This window comes from Molothrus ater, chromosome 6, assembly GCF_012460135.2.
Source record: "Molothrus ater isolate BHLD 08-10-18 breed brown headed cowbird chromosome 6, BPBGC_Mater_1.1, whole genome shotgun sequence".
Classification (NCBI taxonomy): domain Eukaryota; kingdom Metazoa; phylum Chordata; class Aves; order Passeriformes; family Icteridae; genus Molothrus; species Molothrus ater.
Genome location: NC_050483.2, coordinates 15573939 through 15591374, shown reverse-complemented (window position 1 = coordinate 15591374; position 17436 = coordinate 15573939). Strand labels below are relative to the sequence as shown.

Here is a 17436-nt window from a genome sequence, read left to right as displayed (position 1 = left end):
CCTGGTACAGAAGGATGGAGATAGAGAATATCTGTGTGGCACAAAAGTACCAAAAAAGAGCTCTGGTACTGGGCTGTCTCATTACAAAAAGCAAAACTGGTACAATCTTGTCTGGAGCAGTGAAGCTAAACCAAGAGCTTGCTGTGAAATGCTCACAGATATTTTCACTGTATTTTTCAGGCGAGAATGCAAAAATTCTTATTTTTGACCTAAATTCACTCTTGTTGAAGTCAAATTGCTCTGCTCTCCTCAGAATTATTTTGTTATGGCACAAAAGAGGGGCAATTTATTTTGTCCCATTTTGAAGCTATATTTCTAGTGTCACCTCTGAGGGAATAATATCAGAAATTTCACACTCCAGAAATGGTTACCTAGAGTGATTTGCTTTGAAAGAACTTATTTTTGCTACTATAATACAATAATTTTCATTTTCAAAGGTATTTACATGTAGGTTGCATTCAGCTAAGTCTTAAATTTTCAAAAATAATCATGTGAGCAGGCCCATTGTCATTACCAGATCACTGGGAGCTAGGTATGAGAATCCATCAGGAATAAAAATTTCTTCTTTAAAGTCTAAAGCATTCACCTGTGCTTTCAGCTGCCTTTATAAATCCTTTCTTTAAGGTGTCCCGTAGCCAAGGCTTCATCTGAAAATCTTCTTCTCCCCCTACTAAAGAGATAACCAAATTGGGAGTAGGTAGCTTCCACTTGTTGAGCATAACTTCAAATATGATTCCAGGGTGAATGGTACTCTGGACCTTCATAAACTTCAACAAACACAAGAAAAACCCAATGAATAACAACAGTATGGAAAGACACAGTTAAGAGTCTGTTCATGGTAAACGCAAAGGGAAATTATCATCAACTGGGATATTTAAGAAAAAATTATTTGAGCAAGATTTGACAGAGAACTGAATACTTGAATTAACTTAGCAGACTTCTGTATAATTGCCACCTCACTCATTGGGTCAGTTCTATGGGTTAGTTCTGTATTGCAGACTGACAAATCACACTCTCCCTTACAGCTTTCTCTTGAATTGCCTTCAGTTTCATGGCAGCCTAGGAAAGCCAACAAATTTTGTAGGTGTTTTTTGTTTCTGCAAAAGCTGAAATATTCGCCTGATTTCATACCTGTTTTTTGAGGACACATTACATTAATCTACTGCTTCTTCCAGTTCTGTATATATTTTGGTTTTCTGCTTAAGACTTTATGGTGAAACAAAACCTTGGGGCAGATTTCAGGAATTCCTAGGAATTCCTTCTGCTCTAGTACTAACTTGTGCATGGGACTAATGAGGAGGTGGGTTAGTTCATATACATCCCTCTTTGCATGTCAGCAGAACAGAGAGAGAACTTCAAGGAAAACCTTGAAACAGCTCAAAAGTATGTCTGAAATGTAAAAATAGTGATTGATTTTTGGTGGCTTAAACTGAGGAAAGGATACAAAATGAAGGAAGCAGGGCACATAACTGATTTTTATTTTAAAGGGAAAAGTGATCACCTGTACTTGTATCATGTAAATCAAGTGATTGATTTCAGAATATTAAAAGGCTATGTTTTAGACCACACTCATGTTCAGGAAGGCATGGTCCTCACTTGGGGCATAACGTGGTGCCCCACTCTGTGGCACACTGACCCTCACTGTTGGAGATTGTGAGTTTACTGCTAAGAGCAGCAGTACTGTAAGAGAGTTAAAACTCCTCAGTGCCCATACCTTTCCATGGTTCTTCCCAGAAGCTGTGAAGTCTATTTCTCCTGTACAGTAAGGTAATTCTCTTTTGAAGGCTTCCTCTTTGTCACTGCTGCAGAGCTTGGTTTCCATTTCCTCCATCGAATTCATAGGGTGATGGAGCACCAGTGGACCAAGATGTTCACTGGGATGACAGAAAGTTGGCAAATGAAAAGCCATGTCAACTGGAGAGGCCACAAAATTCATTAAAATATATCTAGATAAGTTTTTAGCCAAATGTTTTACTTTTTTTACTATCACACCTGTAATGGTTAGCTAAAATCGGAGGTCTTTCTACCAAATATCCGATGCTGCATGCAGAAGGCAGATTCCACACCAAGATGGTGTAACCTAAGGTCTAAAAAGGCACGAAGAAATAAGGGTTCCTGAACTCTCATTCAGCAGAGAGAAAGCTGAGCTGCAAAGTGCAAGATCCTGCAATCTCAGAGGCCAAAGGTGACCCTGATTCTACAAAAGAGGAAGAGGAGTCTCAGCCACCAACTCTTTCAAGCAAGAGTGGAGCAGTGTCAGTGAGTGTCTGAGTCATGGTTTCTTGCTGTCACTGTGCCTCAGGCTGCTCTGACCCATCTTACCTGACGTGAGAGTGCTCAATAACCCATTGGTGATGCTGTGTTTGTCTGGAGATGCTTTGGGAGATGTTTACTCTGCCTCCTGCTGGGAATAGGCTATTTATTTGTGAGCCCATGTGTTTAAGGCCAGGCTGTCCTGGAGCAAAGGTCATACAGCAAGAGCTGCTCTTCTGCATTACATGAGATACTGGAAAGGTCTGCCTGCTTTTCCTGTGTTCCAGTTTGACTGAACTGACAGAATTATGACTTGAAAAATACAGAGTTTTATTTGTATGCCTTATTTTGATTCTTTACAAAACAAAAGCAATGAAATAGCTCTCTCCCCTCTGCCTTCAGCTGCATGTTGAGCTACATAGTCTTTAAAAAAAAGTTCTTGTGACAATAAGCCAGCAATGGTAATCACCACATTTTTATTTCCTACTCTGAGAGCTTTGCTGTGGGATTGAGAGTGTGTCAAATCAGCAAGTCTCTTGTGGGTCTATTAGGATGCTCCAGTAGAGGGAGCAAGCCCTCCAGCCATTCCCTTGGGATGGAAAATCTCTTGGGAACCTGTATCCTGGCTGCTTCACCTGTTCCCTTGGGATGGGAAGCTCTTGTGAGACTGAATCCCAGCTGCTTCACCACAGCTGCCTCTGTATTTTCTTCTCTTCTGTCTGCTGTGAAAACGTTGTTTTTTCCTACGAGTTGGTTTTTTCCCCTATGAGCTGCCTCTGAAGAGAGGCTAAGGACCCTCTCATGATTTGCTTCCCCGACAGCTATGTCATACTTTTGTATCTACCCCCAAACTCCTGTCAGAGATCACTGCTTTAAAGATTCTTGTTCCCATTCTCCCTGCCTGCATGCTGCTCCCTTCTGGAGAGAACAGAGTCATTACTGTGAACACTCAGATACCAGACCAGTCTGCTTAAGAGTCTTACCTGAGAGAACTTCTCTTGGCTCTTCAATAGTGGTAGTCACTGCAGAGCCCACCTTCTTGTCTGCGTCCACTTTTCCACAGGAGAACTAACTTTATCTCCTAAGAGCATTGAAAAGAATATTATGGGAAAAAATTGTTAATATTAGAGTAATAATAATAGCACTATTTATTATTTATTATTATTTATGTAGAGATCACTTTCTGGAAGTTGATGACAGAACAAAGGATTGGATTAGAAACAAAACTACTCAGTGTTGAATTTCCAGGGTACTGCAGTCACTGTTCATCACTGTCCTAGATAGTACACATTTATTTATAGCAACACACAAGCAATGAACTTGAAATATACAGGAATTTACAAAATAGTCCAATGGTTAATTTGTCCTCAAGTGGTTCATTTTAAGTCCAGTTATCCGTGACTTCTCTTTTGGAATAACGACACTAGGCTGCTGAGGTTTATAGGGTACATTCTTGTATTTGGGTAATTAATTTTTTTTCCTCCCCCAAGAAATAGCACATTATTATTGTATTTTCAGTTTAGGGATTCTGGTTCTCAATAGTAGTGAAAAAGAGTGTAGGAGGCAAAAACAGGGAAGGTGCAGAAACAGAAGCTTTGTTCACAAGCTTTTATAAGGCTGGAAAGTGAGGAAAACCCCTGTTAAATGCCAGCTACATGAGGAAGAACTTCTTTACTGTGCAGGTGACTGAGCACTGGACAGATTGTCCAGAGAGGGTGTGGAGTCTCCCTCAGTGGAGATACTCAAAGACCATCTGGACACAATCCTGTGCCATGTGCTCTGGGATGAGCAGGGAGGGTGGACCAGATGTCCCACCGTGGTCCCTTCCAACCTGACTGTCCTGTGATTCTGCTTTATTATGAATATTGCAAAATCCTGGTGCATAAGATGTGTACATGGGGTTCTTAAACACACTGAGAATGTCTGATGTTTCCTCACCTCCCCCTATAAGCTGTATCAGCTTCTGCAGTGTAACCCCTCCCTGGCAGAGGCAGAATCATCATGGATCTGCTCAGGGGGCTGCACCTCACCTTGCCACCACTCGGCTCTGCAGTGCAGCTTCACTCCCCACCCATCAGTCAGCTCATGGATTGTGTTATGTCCCTGATGGCTGCTCAGGGCAGGATATCATCAGCCCTGTCATTTCCTCCTGGATTGTCAACACTTCTGTTCTTAAAAAGCATGTGGGTATCTCACCCAAAGTCCTCCAACAAGCAAAGTAAGCATGGATCAGCAAACTGTGTGATGTAATTATGGTTTTTCAGAATACCTGTCTCCTGGGTTTAATTCAGTCTTGTTTGGCTTGGTTTCAGCTTTCACATGAGTCTCTGGTGGTTTCAGGGGCTATTGCTCTGAGACTTGAGGCTGTACTAGATTGCAAGTGTGTCAGGTCACAGTAATTGGGTCGAATCTCTGTGCTGGAAGTCACAACATACCACTGCAGGCAGCTCAGCCCCTGATGTCACTGCAACATCACACAGGGGGTTCAGTCGTGAGGGGCTGGATAAACCTGTGCCTTGGGACACAACAGACAGACAGAAGGAGGAGGAGGAGAGTCCAAGCACTTTTTGTATGAAAATCAATGGGGGATGATATTTCATAATTTTCTCAGTTTAAGTATACTATTTTTGATTAAACTTTTTAGAGATTTCCAACATTTCTTTTATCCTGTTATTTAGAGGTTTTTCTTCTGCTTTATCTAAGTGAATGCTATTGTATTAAATTTAATTAAAGGATTGCTTAAAGGTAAGTAATCTGAAACTTCAGGTGTAAGGGAAAAAAAAACCCTCACAAAAATCTTGTCTGTCCCAACATGTGCATTCATATTTTAAATTTTGTGTATATATCAAGAAATCTTACTTTAGTTCTGGTTCAGATTTAACTACATGTATTTCTGTTTAGGCTGCTGCTACATATCTAAGATTGTAGGTCAAATTCTGTCCTAGATGTTCCATCAACTACAAATACAAACATCTATGGAAAGAATGTACCTCTAATGATTACCAGATTTGAAATATAATCTAGTAAACTATTTCTGACTAGCAAAGCAAGTTAAGACAATTATGAGGAAAAGACAATTGCCAGTTCCACCTACATCTGGAAATGTGAGTCAATGTCATTTACATTAGGGATGGCCTGGTTAAATCATTCCAAGTGACAGCCAGTCTTGTGAATCATTATTTTTTTAACCTCATAAACGGGAGTTGTAAGAGTTGTAACATTACATGAACCAGTGATGCTGGAGCTTGCAGGTCCTAATGCCCTTTATTCCTTCTTTTTGTATGGTCCTGACTTGATTTCAGCACTCGAGATTTCTGGGATGTAGGAATTGTCAGGGAGTTACCACTTCAGGGGGCAGTTGTGATGGCTCTAGGGAAGCTCCACAAGGAGAATCCCTGCAGAGATTCCTTTCTAAAGGATTTATTCAGAAAAAGTGTTGAGGTCAGGATGACAGGGAAACATTTTGACTCCTGTGATACCCCTTTCTCTACTTTTCTCCCTCCTGTCTCTGCTTCCTCTGCCCCTCCCCTGCCATGCCTTTCTCCTACAGCTTCTCTCCCAGTGTCCCCCAGCTTTCCACTGTCTCTTTCCACCTCCTGTCACTGCCAGCTGCTCCACTGTGAGTGTGCACCTCTACTTCCTTGTGTGGTAACACAGGACAAGTTGTTCACCTCCAGAGGGTGAGAGGAATGTGGGTCTGCTTCACGGTCCCTTTAGATTTTACCCTGGATTAGTCTGTGTCCATGGAAGAAGAGAGGTCAAATTTGAGGCTTGCAAACATGTCTTTTGAAAATGGGCCCAGTCAAGGGATGGTTTGACCTCAGTTGTTGTCTTCCAGGGCAATGGTTCCATTAAGAGAGTAGGTGTGTGGCAGTCATTAGCTCTCCTGACTTAGAAGCACTAAGAATTCTCCTTCATACTTGAATGTTGATCAGCAGGCTGGGACACACCCTGACTCTGAATCACAGCAGATTCCTTCACCCACTCACAGTGTACATTTGAGTATATAGGTGAAATGATTAAATATAGTAATGCAGTATGGTTGAGGTTAAACCAGTAACAAAGTCCCCCCTGCCCTAAGCTTCAGTGGCAGATGAGGCAAACCTATTGATTTATAAACTTGCAAGTATGCTTTCATGTGCAGCAAAAGAGAACTACACCAGTTCCCCTGTCCTTGCTGCTGCAGGGTGAGCTAGCAATCCCAGCAAAAAAGGAGCCTCAACTATTGGTCAGAAAAGAAGAGGGCTCACACAAATTGAAGTGAATAGTAAGGGGGAAAACTCCACGAAGACCAATACAATGAACTTCACTTGGGCAGGAACAGTCAGCTTCCAACCGAGGTAACGGGATCCCTTCTGCTGAACTGCAGCCCTGATGGGAAGGATCTGAGGGTTGCAGGCAGAGCAGATGTGAGTAATGCTGTGCTGGTCTTGCAAGAGAGAAGTGACACCTAGGAGAGCCTGAACAGCCCATGTGAAGTGACCCAGCCGCTCATCAGAACAGCTTTGGCTGCAACATTGTGTTTGGATTTGGGTGCCAGGTTTCAGGGGAATTACAGACCAGGTGGAGGAGGTTTGAGCTAGGGCAAAGAACAGCAGAGAACTTGTGCTGAAAGAGAAGGAAAGCTTGGACAAATTAGAATTGTGCTACCAAAAGCAGGGAAAAACGCAGGGAGACAAAAGAGAATTTAATAGTCTGCCAGAGGAAAAGGATGCTAGGAAAGATTTGTTGTTTATATTTGTGGTTAGGACAGCAAGGAACAGGCTCAAGGGAAGAATGGTGTCAGGGCTGTGCAGGGGTACAGCGGTAACCACACTCTGAGAAAGACTTCCTTGCAAAGAATGAAAGCCTTTCTCTGCTGGGTAGGGAACAAGGAAAGCAACCAGACAGCAGCTTTTGATTGCAATGGCATCTCTCTGTGGTGACCCAAAGAACTTGACCTTAAACCCTAAGAGCTGGATATGCAGCTCTGATCCTTGAGATACACATACACTTATGTAACTTTTCCAGTGGAAATGCTCCTGCTGATTTTATTGCAAGTACTCACTCCAGGAAAACTACATCAGTGAGTTCACTGGGCCAATGCCAGCAACAGTGTAATGGAATTATTTGCTTCCAATAGAAGCTGCATTTTCATTCCTGATTTGAATTAAAACTTACTAAATATGAAGAACAAAGCTGATGCAGAGGATCAGAATAAAGAATACCAGAGAAGTGAAGGGCACAGTAAAGACTGTAAATGTCATATTCAGCTTCAGCATGTGCTTGAAAAGTGAATTGGATGGGCTTTAACTGGTGTGCACATTTAAGTGTGAAGAAACAAAACCAGTACTTAAACCAGGGTTAAATGCAGTGGAGAAAGGGAGGTATAACAAGGTATTAACTAGAATCCAGGAAGGGAAAAATATCTATAATTGCTGTGGGAATATAAAAAAATAATGTGAAACAAAAAAAAAAGTATTTGCTGTGGAAAATAAAGCATATATATCTGTGTGAGAAACTGATGTATATACATCTGTGTGCAATTACAAATATTAGCTTACTTATGTTGCAGCTTTGGAAAATGTTTCTCAGGAATTAGCACATTCAAATTCCAGTAAGAATGCATGAAACATTTCTGTGTCACAGCCTAATGACAAAGCAATATCATCTGCCGTGATTGCCAAGGAATTGCTAAATAAAGTGTAAGACCTGGGGGTGGTGCAACACACCAGCAGAAATCATGGCCAGCTGTCCTGCACAGGGCTTTGTCATGCCTGTAGCAAATAAATCTCTGAGCATGGCACAAATAGAAAAAGAGGACAAAAGAAACACGACTGTCAAGGCAAGTCCAGCTTGAATTATGCTGTGCTACACTTCTCTCACATTTAGACAGGAGGGCTAAGGAAAGCCAGCCAGAGATGAGACCTGGAGGGATACAAAAATGACCTATGGGAAGGTTTCTCCATAGTTTGGCTAGGACAGAGACAGAGAGAGGTTAGTTCAGGTTGATAACCTTGGGAATGTGTTCAGTAACCAGAGCTTTTATGAGTTTGCAAACACAGGGCCAGACAGGAAATCAGGAACTTGAATTAAAATCGTGGGGAGAAGTGAAGCATTGAAGTGTCCTAGTAAAATAGAAGGGGGATAAGTTTCCAGGTATATTTATGTGAATTGGCCCCACTAGAAGCTTTTAAAAGCATCAGGGTTGACAGTTTCCTTTTTAGAACTGCAGTTGCTAAGGAATGTTCTATCAAGTAATTCCTCTTTTCTGTGTCTGTGCATAGTCAAAAATCAAAACAACTGAATGAAGAGGGAAAGAATGATTTAAAAATCCCCATCAACAGAAGCAATCTATAAATAGATGTGTGGGAAGAGAGTCTTGTTGCTGAAGCAGTGTAGGCTTTGTTTGAACATTTCAAGGGTATGGCTCTAGAGCAGGATCCTTCCTGCAATTGCCAGGACCCGAGGATGTGAAGTAAACCAAGCATTCAAACGAGTCTTCCCACTCTTTTCTAGGAAAGTGGTAGTGCTTTGGTTTGGGTAGGGTTAGCACCGAGTCTTTAACAAATTAATGTGCAAAATGCTAATGCAAATATAGGTACTCAGTCTTTTTTGTTTCTGTCTTCATTTGTTTAACAAAGTAAAGAGGACCAGAGGCTATTTGAATAATGTACTTTCAGCGAATCTGCAGAAATTTGCATATGGATGTCAGCCAGCGAATTTCATAGAAGTGGATTTCTTCTGGGGGGAAAACCTGAGAGGGTGGAGAGGTGATAAAAGGGAAACGTAGATCCGGGGAAGTAAACAATGTAAGGAGCAGATGGATCTGAGGAGAGACAGCACACAGCAAGGCTGTTGGATGAAAATAAAGGAATTGGCAGGGCTTGCACAGCACGTTGTGTATGGGGTGTGGGGGAAGGTTGACACGGCTTCAAATGCTCCTGGACCTTCCCTGCTCTGTTCCCACAGCATGGCACGTTACTTTGAAGCTGTGCCAGCACAACTCCTTGTGTGGCCTCACAGTGAATCAGACTGAGTTCACATAAAAAGAACTCGTTTTTGCCAGGTCATTTTTCAGCAGAATCAGTTCACTGATGTGGTGTACAGCATGCTACACAACTTTCTGGAAATAATGTGTTGAGAAACCACAGCCATAGTTCATACTGAAAGAAAATACAAGAAATTTGGGGTAGTTCCAATTCAAAACAAGTGCTTCAGGAAGGGCAGTGCATAGACAAGGCAGGCAAAACTGGAACTGAAAATTTGAGTTGAAACTGGATTGTGCATGGACATGGATAAATAAATACTGTTAAAAGCAAAGGACAAAAAAATACAACTGAAAGCCAAAACGTTAGAAAATAAAAAGGACTGCCACTTGGGAAATGGAAAGACTTGAAATAACTTAGAGTGGTTTTCCCCAGTTCAGCTTGTTAGGATCTTAATATATAATACTTGGAGAATCTGCAAAAGTTCACAAATGTTTCTCTTCATGCCAACCGCTGACTTCACAAAATTAACTCCTAGCATTCAACTCATACCAATGTTTACAAGCTATGCTAAAATAATCTCTTTACTTTTTTGCAAGTTTGTCATCTGTGCAATTTTTTTTTCAATTTCATGCCTGCAGATATGCATTCTTGTATGGAAAAGAGCAATTTTTACAGTGGAAAAAAACCCTTTGCTGTGTTTCCTTGTGTGGCTACTTTCATGGTCTCATGTTTACGAGAGCTTGCTCAGTGCTTCAGGCAAATTTTGTGAGATCGAAAGGGAAGTATATTCAAAACTAAGAAGTATATTCAAAACTAAGAAGCTCTTTTGCATAAGCTGTATACAAAATATACATTGAGAATTCAAAGCCTTAGGAAAATAACTTAGTTTGCTTTTTCTTTTAAATATAACAATACTGCGGACACAGTTCTGAAGTTAGTACATTGTGCACAAACAGTATTGGCAAAATGGTTTATCAAATATTCTAAGTTTTCCCTTTATTAGACACAAATTCTCTGTCTTTTCCATTAAAGTTGCATTTGGATGTGTCTGTGACTTGCAGGAAACCTTGGATCTAAGCACCTGAGTTCACTGGGTGTGTTGTACCTTTTGAAATCAGACCCACTGAGTACCCTATGACACATTTTTTGGGTGGGGTTTTTTTTTTGGATCATTTTTTCACCCCAGAAATTCAGGATTCCTGCATATAGCAAGCCTGCCAACCCTAGATTTTAAGTGTATGCCTATTGCCCACTACAAGGAAGCCTGCTTTTTCTTTTTTCTAGTGAATAGTACTATATATAGTGAAATGTTTAACCCACAGCTGCAGCAAATCACAATCAATTTGCTCTTTGCCTGTCTGTTAAAAAAAACAGCAAAATCCACAAGGATGAAAATGTAACCTCTAATAACAGAATGCAAGCCAAGAAAAATTAAAAAGTCACTTTCTCACTTGCTGTACCTCTCGTAAAACAACTGAAAACAACAACTATATAGAATTATGCAAACCTAATGCAAATTAATACAAGGTTTTAAAGTAGCTATAGAAATGTGTAATTTCTACTATTGCTATCACTATCCTGCTTCCTATTCCACATTGACTATGATTCTAATATTGATGAAACTAAAACATATGTAGCTGCATAATAGAAAATATAAAACTGAAATAGGTTACATATTCACCTGGGGTGGTACTAATAGCCAGGTATTGTTTACTTTTATGAAGATCTTAAAAAGCCTGTTTTGAAGACAATAGACTTTGTACTCTGAGAATGCATGTACCTCATTCTATTGGCTTGAGCAGTTCCCTTGAACTAACCCTTAGGACCAAAAAAGAAATCCAAAGTTGAAATAATTTACCAAAGACCAGGATGGTTTTGACTGTTATAATTTATTGACTTTATTTTTCAAAATTCACTGGGCTTTCCAAGATGAAGTGTTAAAGAAGAATAAATTTAGAGCCAGAGCCAAACTCTAGTTTAGCAGCATTTCTGGCTGTGTTCCCTGTGATCCTGTCTGGATAAAGAATCTTTACAGACATTGACTGCCTTTTATCAGAGACCATCAAATAAAGGAGGCTTTTTCTACCTTAATTCTCTCATCCAGCATTTAGATAATCTGCTGTTCTGAATGCAATCTTATAAAATAAAAATACATGAAAAATTTAGAAAAGCAAATATTAGAACAAACACAGAACCGCAGACGTCATCTGCACCCCAAGATACTGCTGGGAATTGTCTTCATGGGCTGAGGGTGAGAACAGCAAATACATGAAAGAGGACAGCAGAGCAGCAGAAAGAAAAGTTGTTAGTGCATATTCACATCCTAACTTCATGGGGCTGGTGGCAGAATCCCACAGTGTAGGGAAGCAGAGTGCAGAAGAGCAGAGGTCAGGTGTCCACCCCTGCACTTGGCTGTCTCAGGAGGAGCCGTATGGGAGATGGCTGCCTGACTGTAGCAGTTCTGCAGCCTGCTAACATCAGGCCAAAGCAGCATGCAAGGATCAGCTAAATACATGAGTCTGTTAAGATTATTCCTAGTGCAAACTAAAAATTGTCTGAAAGTGGAGAGTGCACTAGTGGAATGCTCTGGTGTATAATTGAAGAGCAGGACAAATACAGTAAGTAGCTACCATTTATCTGAGGTAATCAAATTAATGAACAGAAAAAACACTGCTGAAAGTGATCGTGGACAAAGGATAGCAACACCTAACTTGTGAAATTACTGACAGAAATTCTTAAAGTTTTACATATACTTCATTATTTAGGGAGAAGAGAGAGTGGCAATGATTTGTGTATGCTGCTGATGATTACTGAAAAATGATAAAGGGGGAAGAAATTGTGGATTAAGCAATGATCCCTTCTTGGGTGAATCACAAGCATCTCTTAACATATATAGAATATTCTGTGATCCTACCTGTTGGCTGTCCTCTGCAGCAGGCATGGCCATCCATCTGCAGGGCTGGAGATGCTCTGAGGTGGCTTTTATTTGCTGCTGCTCCCTTTTCCTGTTTGGGAAGATGAAGCTGTTGCCAGTTTACCTGTCACACGGTCCCTATGACAAGGAAAGTAAACGTTGCTGGTGTGGAATGGTATCCACAGCTCTTTGGGATGGAAATAAGCTCTGTGAAATGGATGGAGATGCAAATAATTAGCACTTCTCTCTAGCAGTAGAGAAGCATAGAGGTATCAGGAGCAAACAAGCAGGAGTAGACTTAACTGTGAATGTATTTTCTAAATTACCTTTTCAATTTTTTGCAATAATTGGATGTTGAGTAAATGCATCAGTAACTATTCCCTTTGAGAAGAGTCATGTGCTTTCTCAAGCTACAGAAATCTTTAACAAATTTCCCAAAGCACAGGTTTGCAGTCAAGGTGCTGTCTTAATGATTTAGGTTTCCAAAGCAACTTATCCTCACTGATAACTTCACTTAAAAGCGAATTTGTTTAAGGATTTGTTCTGTATTTAGAGTACAAAATTGCATCACAATGCTTCCTTAGGTAACTTGCCTGTGGGCCTTTCTTGATATGTAACAGACCACATTTGGTATCAATTACTGCAACTCAGTGGACTGCTGTGAATAAAAGATACTTTGAAGAAATCAAAGATATGCCCAACTCTTTCATGATTACAGTAATGTGTTTCTTCAAATATTTTTGTCCTTCACTATTAAAATGAATGGTATGATTCCTATATGTTTGTACTGGGGCTTTGGGTTTTATTGTATATATGCCATAAATATTATCTGTCCTTAAAACAGATTTTGCTGTTTTCATAGTCTTTAAATTCACCTTTCTTCTGCAAGTATGCATTCCTTTGTGCTTTTGTTTCTAAAACACTTATAAAATATACCTCTGATACATCCCTTTGATAAGACTATAAAATGACATAGAACAGTCAGATATCCAAATTCTATCTGTTCAAGAGAGCAGCAGATTTCGTTTTTCTCACAATGAGCCATGAAATAATTCTGAATTGCTTAAAAATTTCCTTTTTACCTCTATATGTCAGTATTTTTAACTATCCATGTTTCTGTAAATGCTTGTATTTATAGGAATATAATTGTGTTAAATTCCATAACATCACAGTCATAAAAAGTCTTTGATCTTTGTTACAGCAGAGAAGTGTAAAACCCTGAAATGAAGCAAGACCTTAATCAAGAATTCTCCTCTGAAAGTGTTGAAGTTAGTGGCTGTTTTTGTCCAGGCTTGAGTCCCAGGAGGTGCTGGGACTGTGGAAGTCACATCCCAAGCCGAAGTTTCCCTCCAATTTAGACATGAGTCGTTTGCTTAGTTTAATCTACAGTTAACGAGCAGTTCTGGCTCTGAGGCTAAACTGTACCAGATAAGGACCATCTCAGTCCCTCCTGGGCTAGGACTCTGCAAGTGTCTCTGTTGAAATCCTGCATGTTTGTATCTTTCTAAGTACTATTTAAACATCAGGATTCTGCCAGGTTAGCTTTTATTTGCGTGTTCTCCCTTCTGCTCAAAACATGTGTGTTTATTATTAACCCATTCCCCAGACAGTTCCATTAACTTTTCTGGAGAATCCTAGTAGGACTTGTTGACCACTCTGACCCATCATAACACCTGTACATCTGTCTCCCTTCCTGGTAGCCTTAATGCCAATCTGCTAAGAGGGAAATAATTCTTGAGTGTGAAGATTCATAATTAATTACTATCTTACAGATGCTTCAGATTAAAAATCTTGTAAGCTGCTAAATGCACCTGCAAATTCATGACACTGTTTATTCAGCTCTTTCCACTGCCTTGCTCACCCTGACAGTGTATGTGCAACGAATTATCCCTGACATTCCTTTATCTTATAGGGTGGAACTTTCATTGGCATGTTCATTGCATTAAACTGTGTCTTCTAACATAAAATTTGAGGTTCTGTATCCTCAACAGATTGCCATTTCTCCCCCTCTGATTGTTAAAACCAGCCACAGATGTGGTGATGGGCTGTATTTGGGGGAGGGGGTGGAAGAAGGGGTGTGTGTGCAATGGCTGGCCTCTAACTTAAAAGGTCAGGGTTATCAGTGACACTGAGGTGTTCTACTATGTAGCTGATAAGCCAGGTAATGTCCCTTTCCAAGTCTGTTCACATGGTGAAGTTTCACCAAGAGCAAAGGCAAGAAAGAATCTCTGTATATATAGCATAGTTACGTTTTATACATACATATATATATGTATGTATGTATGTATGTATAAAACGTAACTATGCTATATATATATTATATATATAATATATATTATAGCATATATTTTTATATATATATTCACATACTTGAATGAATGCTTTAACTGTTGGTATATATAGAGATTATATATATATTTATATATATATAAATAAATATATATATTTATATATATATATATATATAAAATATATAATCTCTATATATACCAACAGTTAAAACATTCATTCAAGTCCATGTTTACATTCAAAGCATGTCTTGATTAAGAATTCCAGTGTTCTTACTGCTATCCACACACCAGAATTTCATGCACTGTTCCAAAGCATCCCTGCCTTTATAGTGACTGCTCCTGCTTCTCTTCTTCCCCAGCAAATCCGAGTGCTTAACCTGCAATCGCATTTATCATCACAGCTGCAAAAGAGGACAGTGCCATTATCCCATTTACAAAGTGACAACCTGAGGCACAAATAAGAACAGTGTCACAACAGAGGTCACACAGGAAGTCTGTGGGAGAACTGGCTGCTGAACTCTGGTCATTCAAGTCCGAGGTCAGAGACTGAAGCTTTTCTCTTTGATGGGGGACTGAAAATACTTTCATAAATTCAATATATTTAAAGAATTTGATCCTCTCTTTGCCAGCTTTCTATTATTCATTATTCAAATATGGATAATGTATCAAGTTAATCCAATTATTCTTTCTTTTTTGTAATGTGAAAAGTAGTTTTATTCAATTTGACATTTATTTAGTAGGAGGAATTATAAGCATTAGGAAAATCTTTGTCTATTACAAGGAATAGTTACCAAAGAAAATTAGGCAAAACATTTGTGGCCTTTTAAGCCAGACCAGATGAACTTGACACTTTAGCCACTAGAGGGAACTCCAGGAATAGAGTATATCGAAACAGACCACAAAAAACATTTGAAGCATTAGGTGTCTTTAAAGAAAAACAAAAAACCTCTGCAGACCAAAATGTTTGCTTATAAGGAGGTCTGAAATAATAGCAAACATGAGTTAAGTAATTATTTTTTAAATTTGGTCAAGAAAAAAACAACTTTTCTGCTGGTAAGATATGACTTTGGTGGGTTGTTTCCTCTTCACTGACTTAGTGAGGTTAGCACATCTGCTTTGAAGATGTGAAGATGTAGATGAAGTAATTTACCAGGAAGGTTATGGATTGTTCTTTTGGGCAGTGCAAAGCAAATGCAGCTATTCTCTTTCCAGAGTTTCTAAGAATGTGATTTGGATGTGGTGCAGAGAGTCTGAAATCAGTAACCTCCTTTTCCCACTGGGTGGTACTTTAGCAGAGCCCTCAAGTGATGTCAAATTTTAACAGCAGTTTAATAGCCCAGTTTAAAAATGTTAATGCCTTGCTATGCATGCAAATGGTCTCTAAAAAGTAGTTGTGCTACAGTCTGGGTCACTGGATTTGTAATTAGCCATCAATCAGGGAGATGATGAGGGTGCTCTAATGTTCCCTTTTTCACTTCCACAAAAATACAGAGGGAGCTGTGGTGTTCTTCACACACAAAGTTTTGAGGCTCCACAAGCTCAGCAAGCTTCAGCTTTAGCATTTGCACTGTAAAACACAAAATCCTGCTGGGCAACTGGGCTTTTGAGACACTGGAGATGAGGACTCTGAGATAAGAATTGCAATTAACCCAATCAGAAAAAGGTCAGGCATGTCTCTAGAATTTGGCATTAAATCACAATTATGGAACAGGTTAAAACAATTTTTACAAGACTTTAAATTACGTTGCATTGTTTAGCTTTACCTATTAGAATGGTCCTAGCGAAATGAAAACTTATTTTGTGAGATGAAAGCAACCTGAAATTCCAGTTTGGCAGAGCTGATTGTTGCACAGGTCTCCTGTGGTCTATCCACTGCGTTTTATAGTTTCCAATTTGTTTGCCTTGAGAGGTTACTCGTCTAAGAAAAGGTTTAGTGGGAGGGGAGGAGACATTGCTAGTACTTGTTCTATTACTCTTTGCTGTGTGGTTGGGTTTTTTTAAGCATTAGAAAGCTTGTTGATGGATTATTGTTTGAAAAACCTTTGATTCTCCCAGAGTTAGCATTAAATTCCTTGCATTGCACATAACCCCCCACTGAAGTTTCCCAGTGAACTACCTGCAATTAAAAGACATTCAACTGCAGACTTAACTGTCAGACAGATGATGCTTGACATCAAAAGTGGGTTGCCAAGTGGGTCCTGCTGAAGAAGAATGATTATCTGTCCCATGCCATTCCTTACACGTGAGGTAGGATATTATATGTTACAGATTAACATGGTCACAGGCAGGAAGTGTTCCTGGACCAGGAAGAGATTTGGTGATAGCTAGTGATTTCTTTCTCAGCTGCTGAGAGTGAAACCCTTGCTGAAATACCAGGACATCCTTTCATTAAGAGCAGTCCTCTCCATAAGCAACCATGGGGCAAAAATTTGGGGAGTATTTCAGATTTTCAGTTAATTTATTTGGAGCTTACTCAGAGGTGTTATTCGGTGCTGATTTTTAGCCTAACAAAGAGAAGATTTGCGACTAATGTGAGGAGGAGAATTTGCTTTTGATGCAAGAAAGTGATGTAACAATCTCTTCATTTGGAGAATGCTCTTAGTCACTCTGCCCTCAGACGTGCTGGCCTGTGTAAGAATGCGCACTCGGGATCCTGTGTGGCATTGGTGAGCAAGCAAACACCTGCTGAGTCTCACGTGCTCCTGCGACTGAAATACACCACCTCTGCCATAATGGTGAAAATGAGTGTTGCAAGATGTTGTCAGCCTCTTTAGCATTCTCTTTTGGAATAGTACCTAAAAGAATCTTTTTCAGTTACAAAAATTGCTGGAAAATTCACTACATTAAAGAACTCAGGAGGACAGGACACCATGGGCAACTGCTGAAACAGACTGGATCCATGCATAGATCTACAAGTGTGTCTGGAGCAAGATCTCCTAAAGCTATCCTCTCTGTTTTATAAGGCTTTCCCAAGTTCTAGATTTTTATTTTTCCTACTGCTGCTTTG

The 17436-nt window shown here is 39.8% G+C and overlaps 1 protein-coding gene across 1 annotated transcript in view; it reads right to left on the bottom strand.

The window, feature by feature from the left end:
• Positions 1–1831, bottom strand: part of TRPM5 (transient receptor potential cation channel subfamily M member 5) — a 35637-nt gene extending 33806 nt beyond the window's left edge. The window contains exons 1-2 of the mRNA XM_036384437.1: positions 1715–1831; positions 587–767 (exon numbers count right to left, since the gene is read on the bottom strand). Of these exons, the coding sequence (XP_036240330.1) occupies positions 587–767; positions 1715–1831 (298 nt within the window). The remainder of the gene's footprint in view (positions 1–586; positions 768–1714) is intronic.
• Positions 1832–17436: the final 15605 nt, after the last annotated feature.